Below are 13333 nucleotides of genomic sequence, written 5' to 3'. Positions count from 1 at the left end.
GGGGGATTGGAGCGGGTGGTCACTGAGGGAACTGGGGAGGTGGTTTGTGGCGGAGCTGCTCAGGGAGGGTCTGTGAGAGAATTTGTGGGGGCTGAGGGGTCTTTTCCCCCCGGATCACTGTTTGTGAGGGAGGGCAGGCAGGGGGCTGGGGGCTCTTAGGGGGACTGAGGGCACTGTGGGGAGGCACTGGGGTTAGCTTTGGAGAGTGGGGAGCTGTGAGGCTGTTTTGGGTCTGTGGGGTGGGCAAGGGGGGGAGGGTGTAGGTGAGGCCCTGGGAGCATTTGGGAGGTTTGGGAGGGGCTGGAGCACAGGGATAGAGCCTGGGGGCTGTCAGGGGGATATCTGGGGGGCTGCTGAGAGGAGCTGTTTGTCAGGGGGACCTCTGGCACAAACAAGCCCCAGTCACGGATCTCAGTTCACACTTGTGACACATCCCTGCCACCCTTCCTCATCCACCGTGACTAAAGGCAGGAGGTGTTGGGGAGTGGAGGGCGGCAGGAGCCGTGGGATCCAGGGAATGGGAGTGTGGGAGCAGAGCACTGAGGCCTCACTGACCACCCATGTCCCTGCAGGAGTGCCGGATCGCTCACCCCATTGTCAAATGCACTTACTGCAGGACCGAATTCCAGCAGGAAAGGTAAATGCCTGCTGAGCTGGGCACGTCCGTGTTTCCTGTGCAGCAGACACGCCTGGGTGACTGTAGTGCTTCCACACCTCCGCTGACTGAGCCCTAATTGCTGCTGTGGAAGAACCTGGGGGACCTTTGCTCGCCTTCAAAGGTCTGCTGGGCGAGTCCCAGTGTCTGCAGTGCCCTCGGGCTTCACCTTTTGCTTGGGTTTTATTTTTTGGTCAGTGCTCAGATGCACCTTCCAGTGAAGGCTCTGGGTGCTCCTTCCCACGAGTTTCCCTCTTACCTGAGTTCTGGTACCCAGAACTTCTTCCCTGTCGTGTTTCCTTCAGCTGGGCTTTTGCCTTCCTGCATTTTGACAAGGCAGGAGGAGGGCTGGTAAACCCAGAGCCAAGTGGGGTGTTCCCTGCTGTGTTTGTTGGACAAACACACTTCTGTCCTCACCTGCCTTAACCTCATCCCCCAGGACAGTGCTGAATCACTCCTCCTCCCCAATTAGTCAGTGATCAAATCCTGTGTTTGTGAGGACAGAAAAAACTGGTGTCATCTGGGGGTGCTTTAATTAAAAGACACCTCTTAGTGATGCCACTTTGTGGCAATTTGTCCTCAGCCAGATGGGGTTTGGAAGAGCACTTTGATATCTGAGTCTCAGGGGTGGAGCAGAGGGGAGGCTGGGATCCCACCCAGGGATCCTGGGATTCCTTAACCGCAGAGGTTTTGTTTTCTGTGGGGAGGTGTCAATGGAATGACCTGCCCTCTGTTCCTCCGACAGCAAAACCAACACGATATGCAAGAAGTGTGCTCAGAACGTGAAGCTCTACGGCACAGTAAGTGATTCACGAGCCTCCCTTCCTTTCCTCTCTCTTGTCTTTATCCTGCTGGAAATCCCAGAGCAGTTTATGGGCTGGCTGTGCTGTAAGAGCACGACTGATCAATACCACAGGTCACTCAGGCGTGAAGCTTTGACTTTTTCTCTCCTTTTAGCACCGAAAAAAAAAGAGCAGCTTTGCATCGTTTAAGGCCAGGAAATGATCTGCTTGATGCCCAGCAGAAACAGGAGTGTGCTTACACAGACTGAGATTGCTGCAGGAAGCGGTGATAAATCTTTATTTCCTGCCTGTCTGAAGTCTGAAATAGAGATTTGGATTGGTTCTGTTTGGGTGTTGGACATCTTCCTAAAGATTTCACGGCACCTGGGTGTGCCATGGATAGATACACTCAGCTGGAGACCAGGGGTCCAAATGGAGTTATATCTCCTAGATCAGCATCCTATGAGGAAATAAAAAGTGGGAAATGATGAAGAGGAGGGGGAGGAGCAATGTGTTAATCAGTTGTTCTTGCCCCCTGAAGCCAAAGCCCTGCCAGTACTGCAACATCATAGCAGCATTTATTGGAAACAAGTGCCAGCGTTGCACCAACTCGGAGAAGAAGTATGGACCCCCCCACTCGTGTGAGCAGTGCAAGCAGCAGTGTGCCTTCGACAGGAAGGACGACAGGAAGAAGGTGAGTTTTGGTGGAAAAGGAGGCTGGAAAGGTGGAAGGGCTGATCACAGTGATGCTCTGCTCATCTTCTTCAGGGCTGCGCCAGCATTTTGGATCAGGCGAGGGGAGATGGCTTCACCTCAACAGAGGGTGGGGTTAGATGGGATGTGGGGAGGAATTCTTGGCTGTGAGGGTGAGGAGGGTCTGGCACAGGTTTGCCCAGAGAAACTGTGGCTGCCCCTGGATCCCTGGGAGCGTCCAAGGCCAGGCTGGACAGGGCTTGGAGCAACCTGGGCTAGTGGAAGGTGTCCCTTCCATGAGACTGGATGACATTTAAGGTCCCTTCCACCCCAGACCACTCCATGGTTCCAAAAGGGGGTGTCCCTTGGTTATGGAGTGTTTTTCTGGAGCCGAGCTTTGCTGTGGTTTAGAGCTGTTTGATTTTTAAAACCCCTTCTGCTCCTCTGCCAGACCTACTGAGAAAGATCTCTTGGATTTGTCCCAGGGGGTGGCAGAGGAGCAGAGGCCTCTGGGTGAGAAGTGAGGTGCTGCTCAGGGAGAGGGATGGGGAATGCTATTTGTGCATGAGGAGCTGGAAGTGTCACACCACCACCAGGAAACCCATTCCATGGCTTCTGCACAGCCTTGGCTTGAACACCCCAAGTGCTCTGTAGGAGGTGTGTATTCCTGAGGTGTGTGTATTCCCAAGGCCTGCTCCCTGCAGACTGTAAACACCTCCTCGTTTGGGAGGCTGCCCTGATAATCCCTGTCCTGCTGAGCCTCCTGGAGCACAGACCTTTGCTGGTGTGGTGTCCATCCAGAGGATCCTCTTTGAGTCCCTGCTTGTCCATGTGTGATCTTAAGCCTGAAGGTTCTTCTTGCCTCTTCTCTGTTTGCTTTATGAGCAGGCAAAGAAGAAAGCCCAAACTCCTCTCTTGCCTCCCTCCCTTCGCAGGTGGATGGGAAGCTGCTGTGCTGGTTGTGCACGTTGTCCTACAAACGGGTCCTGCAGAAGACCAAAGAGCAGTGCAAACACCTGAGCAGCTCTTCCAGGGCCAGCCTGCAGGAGAAGGAGCAGTTCAGCAGGCTCAGCAGTGGCAGCCACTACAACAGGTAACCTTGGGGAAGGCTTCGGGCACTGTCTAAGTGCAGGAGGACCTGGCTAGGCCAGGCTTTGCTTGTTTTTTAAGCCCTGCTGTGCTGCAGACTCGTGCTTCTGAGTGATCCAGCTTGCTGAACTTGTACACAGTGAAAGTTGCATTTGTAGAATTTAATGATTAAAATGCAGATTTCTAAGCAGGAACTCTTCACCCACGTGCTGCTCTGCCTGACTCATTGTTTTCTGTTTATTTTTAGTCTCCAGCGACTCTTCAAGGAATGAATTTTTTATCGCTCTTTCTTGCACTGGGAAATATTGTTTTAATGGGATCAAAGTGGGTGGGAATATTTATCTGCCTCCCTCTGTCTTAGACTGAAAGTCATTCAGGTTCTGACATACAATTTCCTCCTTTTTTTTTTTTTTTCTAGCCAGAAAACCTTATCCACCTCTTCCATTCAGAACGAAATCCCAAAGAAGAAAGCCAAGTTCGATGCCATATCTGCCAATGGAGACAGGTGAGCCCGTTACATGGGGAAATTGTGGGTGGGTGGGTCTGTTTGCTGAGTTTATCTAAGACAGAGTTGTGTGTGAACAGCAGGAAGCTCTTGTGCCAGAGCAGGGATCTCGGGCTTCGGGCCCTCGAGGGGCTGCACGAGAACCTGGCAGGCCGGTGTTGCCTGGCATTTTAGGCACAGGTTGGAAGAGGAAAAGAATGCTGAGCACCTGCAGGGTTTGTGCTTTGGGGGCTGTCAGGTTGGTGTCAGAGGACAGGAGAGGATCCAGACCCACCTCCCATGTCCCCTCCTGCCTTTGGGAGAGGGACGAGCAACCAAACAGCTTTGCTTGAAAGGTTGTGGACTCCCCATCCCTGGAAGTGTCCAAGGCCAGGCTGGGCAGCGCTTGGAGCAACCTGGGCTAGTGGAAGGTGTCCCTGCCCATGGCAGGGGGGGTGGAACGAGACGAGCTTAAAAGTCCCTTCCAACCCAAACCATTCCATGATTCTATGAGAGCATCCAACCCCATCCTGCTGTCACACTCAGTGCTGGGTCCCGTTGTCATCAGCTGCCTGTGCAGCAGGATAGGGGGAGGGTCACTAGCAGAAACAGGAGATTGAGGTGGATTTGTGTTTTTGTGGTCTTGTACATGCATATTTTCATTCCTGCCTTTCCTCTCTGATTCTCAGCGTTCCTTCCTCTCCCGAGATGCTTTGCCCCCTTATCCAGAGGGCCCCGTCCACGTTGGCGCAGTGGGCTGCTTCCCAGCAGGCTCTCGGGGCCCACCATTGTCCTGTTGCTCAAGGCACTGACATCCTGAAGTGAGATCACCTGTTGTTTTCTCCCCTCCCTCCCTCCCTGGGAACTGCCTCACACATGGGAACTCTCCCTCTCCGTGGATCTCTTTCTAAACAGCAGGGATTTGGGAGCACAGTTAGTGCCAAAGGGTCTGGTAAAGCCCCTGGTAAATAATTCATCACCACCTGCCTTGAATGTCTCTGAGATCACAGATCCAATCTCTCCTGTAGATGCTGTTGACACCTAGTCAGTGCTGATGTCTGAAATGCTCCCGTGGGAAATTCCCCATCCCTGGAAGTGTCCAAGGCCAGGTTGGACAGGGCTTGGAGCAACCTGGGGTCAGTGGAAGGTGTCCCTTAAAGAACAAGATCTTCTTTAAGGCCCCTTCCAAACCAAACCATTCCATGATTCTATGAAGTAGAACTCCAGTGATTTTATAAGGCAGTGGTTCCCACAGAGTGGTCTACAAGACCGTTTATCACCTGAACAGTGTTGCAAGTAAAAAGTTGAAAATATTTAAGGGTTAAATGTAGCTTGGGGGTCGTGGCTGAGCACAGAGGGGTCAGAATTCATCTGCCTTCAGAGCTGGTGGAGCCAGAGGAGAGGCTGGACACAGGTCCCTGGTAGAACTGGGGCAGCCCTTCAGTCCTGGTGCAGCTTCCCTTCTGGAGAGGCTGTAGGACAGCACCACGTGTTTTTATCTGCCCATTAAATCCTGGGCTGAGATCTCATAACTCCCTGCAACAGCCCTGCTGGCTTAAAAATGCCCAAACCCCAAAATGTCCTGTGCTCTGGGGTTGCTCAGCCATTCCCTTAGAAAACAGGAGCATGGATTGGAGCAATCAAGTGCCTCCCTCCTGCTCTCGTGTCAGATGTTGTCAGTCTGACTCCTGCCAAGGCTGTGGGCCTTGCTACAGACTATTTTTTTTTTTTTTTTATGAATCCCAGTAACAAACTGAGTGTAAATTTAGCAACTAAAGAGCTTCAGCAACGTGCTGCAGAAAAGGCAAGAGCTGCAGCTGCCTTAAATAGACACGTGTGTCTTGAGTGGAATAATAATGGGGGTTCATTAAATGGGGTTTTGGAGTTGCTGAGGGTGGGGTTTTTTTGTGAGGATGAACCCCTAAGCCCCTCCCCTTCTGCACTATTTTCTGTAAGATTGTCCTCCCCAGAGTCAGCCTGGAGTTTAGGGCAGAGCCTGGGCGTGGGGTTGGGATCTTGCAGCAGCAGCACAGTCAGGAGTGGGGTGACACAACCAGCACCTCCTCACTGCAGAGAGCAGCCCCACCTTCCTGTGCAGGGTCTCCTGGCTCCAGCCAAACCTCTGGTGCAGCCTCACCTGGGCAAAATTTGGGCATGTTTGTGCTCAGCTGACTTTGGCAACACCTCCAACGAGGTCCAGCTTATCTGAAATCGTTGCTCCTTTTAGGATTCTGTAGGAATTCCTCTCACTGAATTCTCTCTCTGTGTGTTTGCTTACATATTTTGGGTGGCTGTTGCTCCCAGTGGCTGTGACATGGGGACAGGGCGATTGCCAGCAGTCATTTTAAGGATGGTATTGAATGGTTTGTCCTGGGGCAGCTCTGGGAGGAGCAAACAGCTCAGGCCCTGCTGCAGGGGGAGGTAGTTTTCCCTCACAGTGCTCTCAGCACATCTTGCAGCAGACCTGGCCTTACTAATCCTGCCCCTCAGTCCTGCTCTGGCATCACCTCCAGCCTCTGGAGCTCTTCTGGTCCTGATTTGGGCAGTTTTGGTGTCCCCTTCCTCTTGTGGAAATGCTGCCGAAGTGTTTTTCACACTGCAGGCTCTGCAGAGGGAACAGGCTGCGGTCCCCTCTCCTCTCGCTGCAGACAAGGTGCTAAATTGGGCTTTTAACACCAGGCAGTGACAGCGCTGCTGGCTGGGGGAGGGCAGCGGTGCCTGAGGGTGCTCAGCAGCAAAGCTCCTTTGTAAAAGGGTCCTCGTTTTGCATAGAAGAGTCCTGGCTTTAAAAAGCTTAAAGCTCTGGGACTTCGGCTGAACTGCACCCGCTTTTGGGGTGGTAGAGGGAGTGTGGGTCCAGACTCCGGTCCTTTGGCCTGGATGGAGTTTTGCACGTGAGGGATGTTTTTCTTGGAATCCCAGAATGGTTTGGGTTGGGAGGAACGTTAAAGTCCATCTCATTCCACAGGGCAGGGACCCCTTCCACTAGCCCAGGTTGCTCCGGCCTGGCCTTGGACACTTCCAGGGGTGGGGAGAATTTCTTCTGAATATCCCATCTCACCCTGCCCTCTGGCAGTGGGAAACCATTCCCTGTCCCTCCATCCCTTGTCCCCAGTCCCTCTCCAGCTCTCCTGGAGCCCCCTTAGGCCCTGCAAGGGGCTCTCAGGTCTCCCTGGAGCCTTCTCTTCTCCAGGTGAACCCCCCCAGCTCTCCCAGCCTGGCTCCAGAGCAGAGGGATCCAGCCCTGGGAGCATCTCCGTGGCCTCCTCTGGAATCGTTCCAGCTGCTCCAGGTCCTGCTGGTGTTTGGAGCCCAGGGCTGGCTGCTGTATTCCCGGTGGATTTTGTCTGAGGTGAAACCTGAGGGGAAATGCTGGTTCCGTGCCTGGTCTGTGCCTCTTCACGCCAGCCTGACTTGAATAGCAAAATCTTCAAGCTTGGCATTTGCTTTGCCTAATTTCAGCCATTTAACAGGTGTGGAGTTGAAGGCAGTCAATTCGGTTTCTGTTCCAGTCAATAGAGAGAGGCAGGTGCCTTTGGAACGGCTCCATTTTTGTCCTCTGTCTCCACTGAAAACAACGGGAGCTCATCAGTTCCCTTTAATTAGCAACGTGCATTTTAGGCTGTTCAAGCGGGGGGGGGGGGGACATGCCCCCCTGACCTATCCCAAGGGACTGGGATGCTGAGTTTATTTGTAGAGGACGTGGCTTTTTTTGTTGTTGTTGTTGGTGGTGGTTTTAATTCTTGATCTGTTTGTCAGAGGAATGAAGTGACTTGCATTTGGCAGTTTTCCTTCCAGTTTTGGAGTCTCAGGCTGCTTCCTTAAAGACAGAGGAACCTTTCATTACTAACTTGTCAGCCTTTAAAAAAAAATGAAAGAAGAGGGATTTTTTTCTTTAAAAAGCTGTTTTTTTAATTACCACTTGACATATTTGAGGGGGCATTTTGCAGCAACTGGACAGGAAAATACCTGCCTGGTATTTATCTATATTTTATCCCCCCCCAGCAAGGGGGGGTTATCAGGTTATCCCTGATAACTCCAAGCCCTCATTCCCAGCTGGTGGGTGCCCTGTGGAAGGTCGGTTGTCCCTCCTGTCCCTTCTCCCCACTGGGTGGCAGGGCTGGCTCTCACCTTCCCTGCTCCATGATGTCCTGGGCAGCAGGATCTGCCAAGCAGGGAATTTTCTCCTGCTGGAGCTGCTCAGGGAAATGGGAGCATCTCCCAGCTCCCTCTTTTATCCCCCCAGGGCACGGCAGGAGGGAAGCGTGCCTGGGCAAAGGAATGGTGTGTCAAGGGATTGTTTTTAGCCAGAGGGAATGGTGAGGAAGCCTTTTTTCCTCCATGGAGGCTGTTTTTTGGTGTGGGTTTGGGTTTTTGTTTTTTTTTTTGATTTCTCTCTCTCCTCCCCAGCATATTTGCACTGAGTGGGAAATTAAAGCTGCTGTTGGTAACGTGCTTGCACACAGGAAGGTGCTGGAGCTCCCACCATCATCCTGCTCAGCCTTGCACTTGGGAAAACTACTCGGGAACAGTTTTAAAATGGATCCAGCGTGCCCAGAGCACTGCCACAGCTCGGTGTGGGCTCTGCTGTCAGCATGTCTGAGCCGTGCCAGGCTCTTCCACCACGGGCTGTCTCCTGCAGCCCCTCAGTCCCGAGTTTTCCTCTGCCAGGCTTTCTCTCCCGGCGCCTCAGGGCCATCCTCTGACTCTCAGATCTGGGAAGCTGCCTCTGCTTAGTTCCCCTCTGTAGATCCCCAGCACGGTGGGGGAAGGAGCCTTTCTCCTGCCACATCCTGGCTAATGAGTCCAGTCAGAGCAGGCTGTGCTTTTAATTAGGAAAGGGATCATTTCCAGGCGCTGGAGGAGACCCCATGTGAGGTGAGCAGTGGGTGCTCTCTGCCTTAGTGGGGGATTGGAAGCTCAGAGGTGGAAACATCCTTGAGAGAGGCAGAATTTTGGGTTCAGACTGTGCCTTCCACACCCTGCTGCAGCTCCCAGCTTTAGAGCTCGATGTTGACCTACTCTGGAGGCTTTAAAGGAAAAAAAAAGTCAGGCTCCAGGTGACCCTGGCGATTTATCTTTATTTATCTGATAACAGCCAGACCTGGAATCATCTCCTAGGTGAGGCTTTGTTGTCTCGCTGCTGCTCAGCTTTTACACAGCCATTTCAGGTGTGTGTGTGTGTGTGTGGCTGGGAGTGCACTGCCCTCTTAGCACCGGCAGATAAAAATCAGCCTTAGGGGTGGGACAGAGGGCAGGGAAAAATCGGGTGATCTCTCTGGGCCTGTGGCTGCAGCTTGTGGTATCTCAGGATCCAGAATATTCCTGCAGCACAGGACTGTGTGTGGCTGCCCGGGTCACCGGGTGTCTCCTAGGGAGGTTTGTGATTTACCAGTCCACGTAAGTTTCCAGCTGGTTGCTTATGATTAGGGACCTGGTGGTGTACAGGTGATGTGCTCAGCTATTTCTCTGCCTTCCCTGAGAGTTTTTCCTGCTCTGAAGTAATGAAGCTTCTCCCTAAATTGCTTTACAGTGGCAGAACCAAAGTCCAGCATGTTTTTTACCTCTTCTTCCCTGCCGAGGACAGTGCTGACTTCAATTCAGCTGTTCCCTTTGCTCTGTTTGTTGAACTTGGGCGTTATTTGTTTCTCTTTCATGTCCCCTCCTTGCCAGAATGTTTGTTTACATTCAGTGGGAAGTTCTGCGGTGCATCCAAGGACTGCCTGTGAGCAAAGGAGTTCCAAAGGGATCATGAAAAGTTTCAGTATTTCTCTGATTGCTATCTTCAGCTCTTTGCTTTGAAAAAAAAAGGATTCTGAAGGATCCTGAAATGATTCCCACCCGAGTGCATCCGTGGGAGTTTCCCCTGCCTCGGTGGAAAGGGGGGGTTGTGCTGAGAGCCTCTCCCTGTTCTTTGCTGCAGCTTCTCCCCAGACCTCGCCCTGGACTCCCCTGGCACCGACCACTTCGTCATCATTGCCCAGCTGAAGGAGGAAGTGGCTACTTTAAAAAAGATGCTGCACCAGAAGGATCAGATGATTCTGGAGAAGGAGAAGAAGGTACAGAGCCCTTGGCTTGCTTCCCCCCCCCTCCTGCAGGCTGACATGTTCTCACAGATCACAGCCTGGCGTTTTATCTTGGAGTGAGCAAGAGCACGTCTGGCTGCTCCCAGGCTGCCTCCTGTCCAAAGCCAAAGAGGCTCTCCGGACCCACCCAGGAGATCTCATTTCATAAAGGGTCACTTCCTGACCGCTCTCTGGGAGACCTCTGTGTGTGGGCAAGACTGGGAATGAACGTGCTGCTCCTCGCAGTCCTGGCTCTTTCCGCTGCCCTGTGCTGCTCAGGGACGCAGCTGTGGTTGTGCTTGCACTCCCCCGGCACGTCTCTGACCTCAGCCAGTCTCACACACCTTCTGCAGAGGTGTTTTCCGTGGCAGGGAGCGTCTGGGGTGGGGAGGGAATTCATTGCCTTTCCCAGCTCCCTTGCTCCTTCCTGGTTTCTCCCCAGATCACGGAGCTGAAAGCCGACCTGCAGTACCAGGAGTCACAGATGAGGGCAAAGATGAACCAGATGGAGAAGACACACAAGGAGGTCATGGAGCAGTTACAGGTGACACATTTTTGGGTCAGTTTGCTGGGCTGTGCTTTATCTGGGAGTGACTGAGGACACTCCTGATCACAACACCCCAAGAGCTCCTGCACAGGCAGCTCAGTTAATCCTTCTCATCCCCGTCCCGCAGCTTCTGCACTGCATCCCAACCCCCATTCACACTTACCGTGTTGTGTCCCTTGTGGACTAGACTGAAATCACCATCACACTCATTTTGCCCGTTGCCAAAATCAGGTTTCAGCCTGTTTCTCCAGCCTGCAGAACCTTTGTCAGCTCTAAATCACCTCCCTTTTGATTGGTGTGACCAGTAACGAGGGAGAACAAAGGAACAATTGGCAGTTCCTTCAGCCCTGTATCTCTCTAGTCCAAATAAAGAAGTCCCTGAGCTGGAGGGAACAGGGAGAGCAGGATTTTTGCCAGGGCCGTGGAGACACAGCGGATTATCAGCATGAATAGCCTGAGCCACCGAAGGGATCAGGTCAAAGGGGGAGAAATCAGACACACAAATGAACTTTGCACCCTTTAATTACTCTGGGTGTATAAGGATCTAAAGACCCAGCCATGAGAGGTGGGAGGGGATGAGACAAAAGGCTTCTATTGCCCCTGAGGAAAGAGCCCCTCCTCCATCCTCACATTCCCGGGGAAGTTTCCCAGTGCAGGGCAGGTTTTGGGGCCTCCAGCTGCTGTCAGAGTGCTGGTGCCTGTGATATCCCCCTGACCACGCTCATCCTTGTGCCTGGCTGAAGGCTGGAACATCTGTGTGTGGTGTGGAGAGGGCTGGATGTGCTTCCTGCTCCCTGTGAGGGAGGAGAAAGAAGCAGCAGCTCCTCCAGGAGCAGGTTTGTCCCAGCCTCGTGCCTCTCCTGAGGATTTCCACGTTGGGCTCGGCTCAGGCTGGGACTGCCCTGATCTCTGGTGTCCACATGTTTTCCACGGGTATTGGCTGGAGCTCTGGAAGTTTCACTGATTCCAGAATAAAAGCTCAAATCCTCTTAGAGTGTACTGCAGGTGCCTTGAACTGTTCATGTGGATCAGTTTTTTTTTGACCAGGCTCTTAGGTTTTAATATTTTATCTTTGTTTTTTCCAGAGGGAAGGAGGGAGGGCTGGGACGGGAGAGCCCCTTCTGGGTGGTCAGAGCTGAGCTCAACATCTGCCTCCTTTTCCACCTTTGTGCAGGATGCCAGCAGCTCCTGCCCTGGCAATTCTGGGACCCCAAGAGCTGCTGCTGATCCTTAAACACCCCTTTTCCCTGTTCCCAGGCCAAGAACAGAGAACTCCTGAAGCAAGCAGCTGCCTTGTCCAAAGGCAAAAAGCCGGAGAAGTCAGGAGCAATAACCTCCCCTTAAAGCCAACCCCCGCAGTCTGGGAGCTTTCCCCAGCATTAGCCAAGGAGTCTGGGAGACCCGCTGGATCCCTGGAAGCCAAAACCTCCGTGTTGTCGCTGTCCCACTGCCGTGGACTCCATGGGAATTCCTGATGTGTGTTGCCTTCCGACAGCATGCTCGAGCGTGGCCGGTTTCCATCCGCAGGGAGAGGTCCCAGGCCTTCCTAAATCCCCCCTTCCCCCCGAAGTACTGTTTTCTGGGAAGAAATCTTCCCCCTAGCCAGTTGCTACCACTGCCAGCCCTTTCCATGAGCAAACAGGAACCTGCTGCATCAGGGGCTCCTCGCTGTTCCCAGCCTGCTGCTGGGAGGGAATTGCTGTGGTTGTTCCGCAGATGAAGCGGGAGCCGCGTGTGGTGGGAGCTGGATTCTCTTTTTTTTTTTTTCCCCTTGAACTGTTCCCTCTTCAAAAGGGAGCCGAGGACTCACCAGCCCAACAGATGTTCCTGGGAGGTTGTGCCACTGCTGACAACGGTTGATCCAGGTTTCTTTTGGTTTTTTTTTTTGAAGATGCTTCCAAAATGGGGGCTGTGTATTTATCTTGGAAGATTTATTTTTTGTGTGTGTGTGTGTGCGTTTTGTTTTGTTTTTTTTTCTTCTTTTCTCTGTCAACTTGGCAGACCAAACTGCCTGGTTTTGTGTTCCCTTGTTTTTCTGATGAGAGCTTTTGGGTTGGGAGCCAGAGTGGAACGATGCAGCCCCAAACCCATCCCAAATCCCCACCCCCACCCCCCGCCCCAGCGCCCTGGTTACGTGATAACCTTTGGGGCTTCGATGACTTCTGCAGCTTGGTGTGATCCCTCTTGTCCCCCCTTTCCCTGCCCCTTCCAGATGCAGGGGCCAGCTTGGCTCCAGGAAAGCACTTACTCAGGCAGTGACCTGAGCCAGGGAGTGGTTTTTTTTTTTTGGGGGGGGGGGGGGGCTCTCCAGGGATTTTTCTCGCTGCTGATTCCAAACCAGCAGGATCAAAGGGCTATGAGAGTTCCCTGTACCAGGGATGTGCTGCCCCGGAACAGCACGGCCACCACTGACCCTTCCAGCCAGGCCAGCCGGGCTGGGCCCCCCTCCCCCACCCCGGGCACCTCTTTTGGGGGAAAAAAGGCACTTGGAGGTGAAGCTCCAGCCTGGCAGGAGCTCCTTGGCATCCCGAAATCCGGTCAGGGGGTGGAGAAACATCTCAGGGCTTGGAGACCCCCCCGAGCAGGGAGTGAAGGCAGGTAAGAGACTCATCCTGCTGCTGCAGGGCGGCTGCTCCGTCAGGGCTTGGATGAAGCTTTTAACTAGAGCTTGGGATTTTTTTTTTTTTTTTATCCTTTTGTGGTTTGGGGGTTTTTTTGTGTGTTTTTATTTTTTTTGGTTTTTTATTCCTAAAGTCGATTTTACTCAAAAGGCACTTTTTTTTTTTTGGGATGATGTTGGCTTCTGGCACGGAAGGAGCACGTTTTCATTGGACACTGCCATGTAGTTTTTTCTCTTCTCCTTTACTTTTGGTTTTTCTAAGAGACCTCTGACGTGAAAACAAGCAAAAGCAGAACTTGTTACGCTTCTCCAAGAGTGTGACAGCAGGAAAAACTCACCCAATTTTATACTTTTTAGAAAAAAAAAAAAAAAAACGAGGTGCATTGGGGGGAGTTTTT

At 52.6% G+C, this 13333-nt stretch overlaps 1 protein-coding gene across 2 annotated transcripts in view; it reads left to right on the top strand.

Moving 5' to 3' along the window:
* FAM76A (family with sequence similarity 76 member A) overlaps positions 1 to 12235 on the top strand; it is a 13166-nt gene extending 931 nt beyond the window's left edge. Inside the window, exons 2-10 of one of the 2 annotated variants that reach the window (XM_027904430.1) lie at positions 573 to 637; positions 1401 to 1455; positions 1979 to 2131; positions 3066 to 3223; positions 3638 to 3724; positions 4393 to 4524; positions 9627 to 9762; positions 10211 to 10312; positions 11573 to 12235. In XM_027904430.1, coding sequence (XP_027760231.1) covers positions 573 to 637; positions 1401 to 1455; positions 1979 to 2131; positions 3066 to 3223; positions 3638 to 3724; positions 4393 to 4524; positions 9627 to 9762; positions 10211 to 10312; positions 11573 to 11659 — 975 coding nt within the window. In that variant the 3' untranslated portion in view covers positions 11660 to 12235. The remainder of the gene's footprint in view (positions 1 to 572; positions 638 to 1400; positions 1456 to 1978; positions 2132 to 3065; positions 3224 to 3637; positions 3725 to 4392; positions 4525 to 9626; positions 9763 to 10210; positions 10313 to 11572) is intronic. The other variant, XM_027904431.1, reaches the window with a different exon arrangement.
* The last annotated feature ends 1098 nt before the right edge of the window (positions 12236 to 13333 follow it).

The sequence above is a fragment of the Empidonax traillii genome, unplaced genomic scaffold, assembly GCF_003031625.1.
Source record: "Empidonax traillii isolate 1590-97213 ecotype Southwest subspecies unplaced genomic scaffold, ASM303162v1 scaffold1059:size195157, whole genome shotgun sequence".
Lineage (NCBI taxonomy): Eukaryota > Metazoa > Chordata > Aves > Passeriformes > Tyrannidae > Empidonax > Empidonax traillii.
This window is presented reverse-complemented; position numbering and strand designations above follow the sequence as displayed.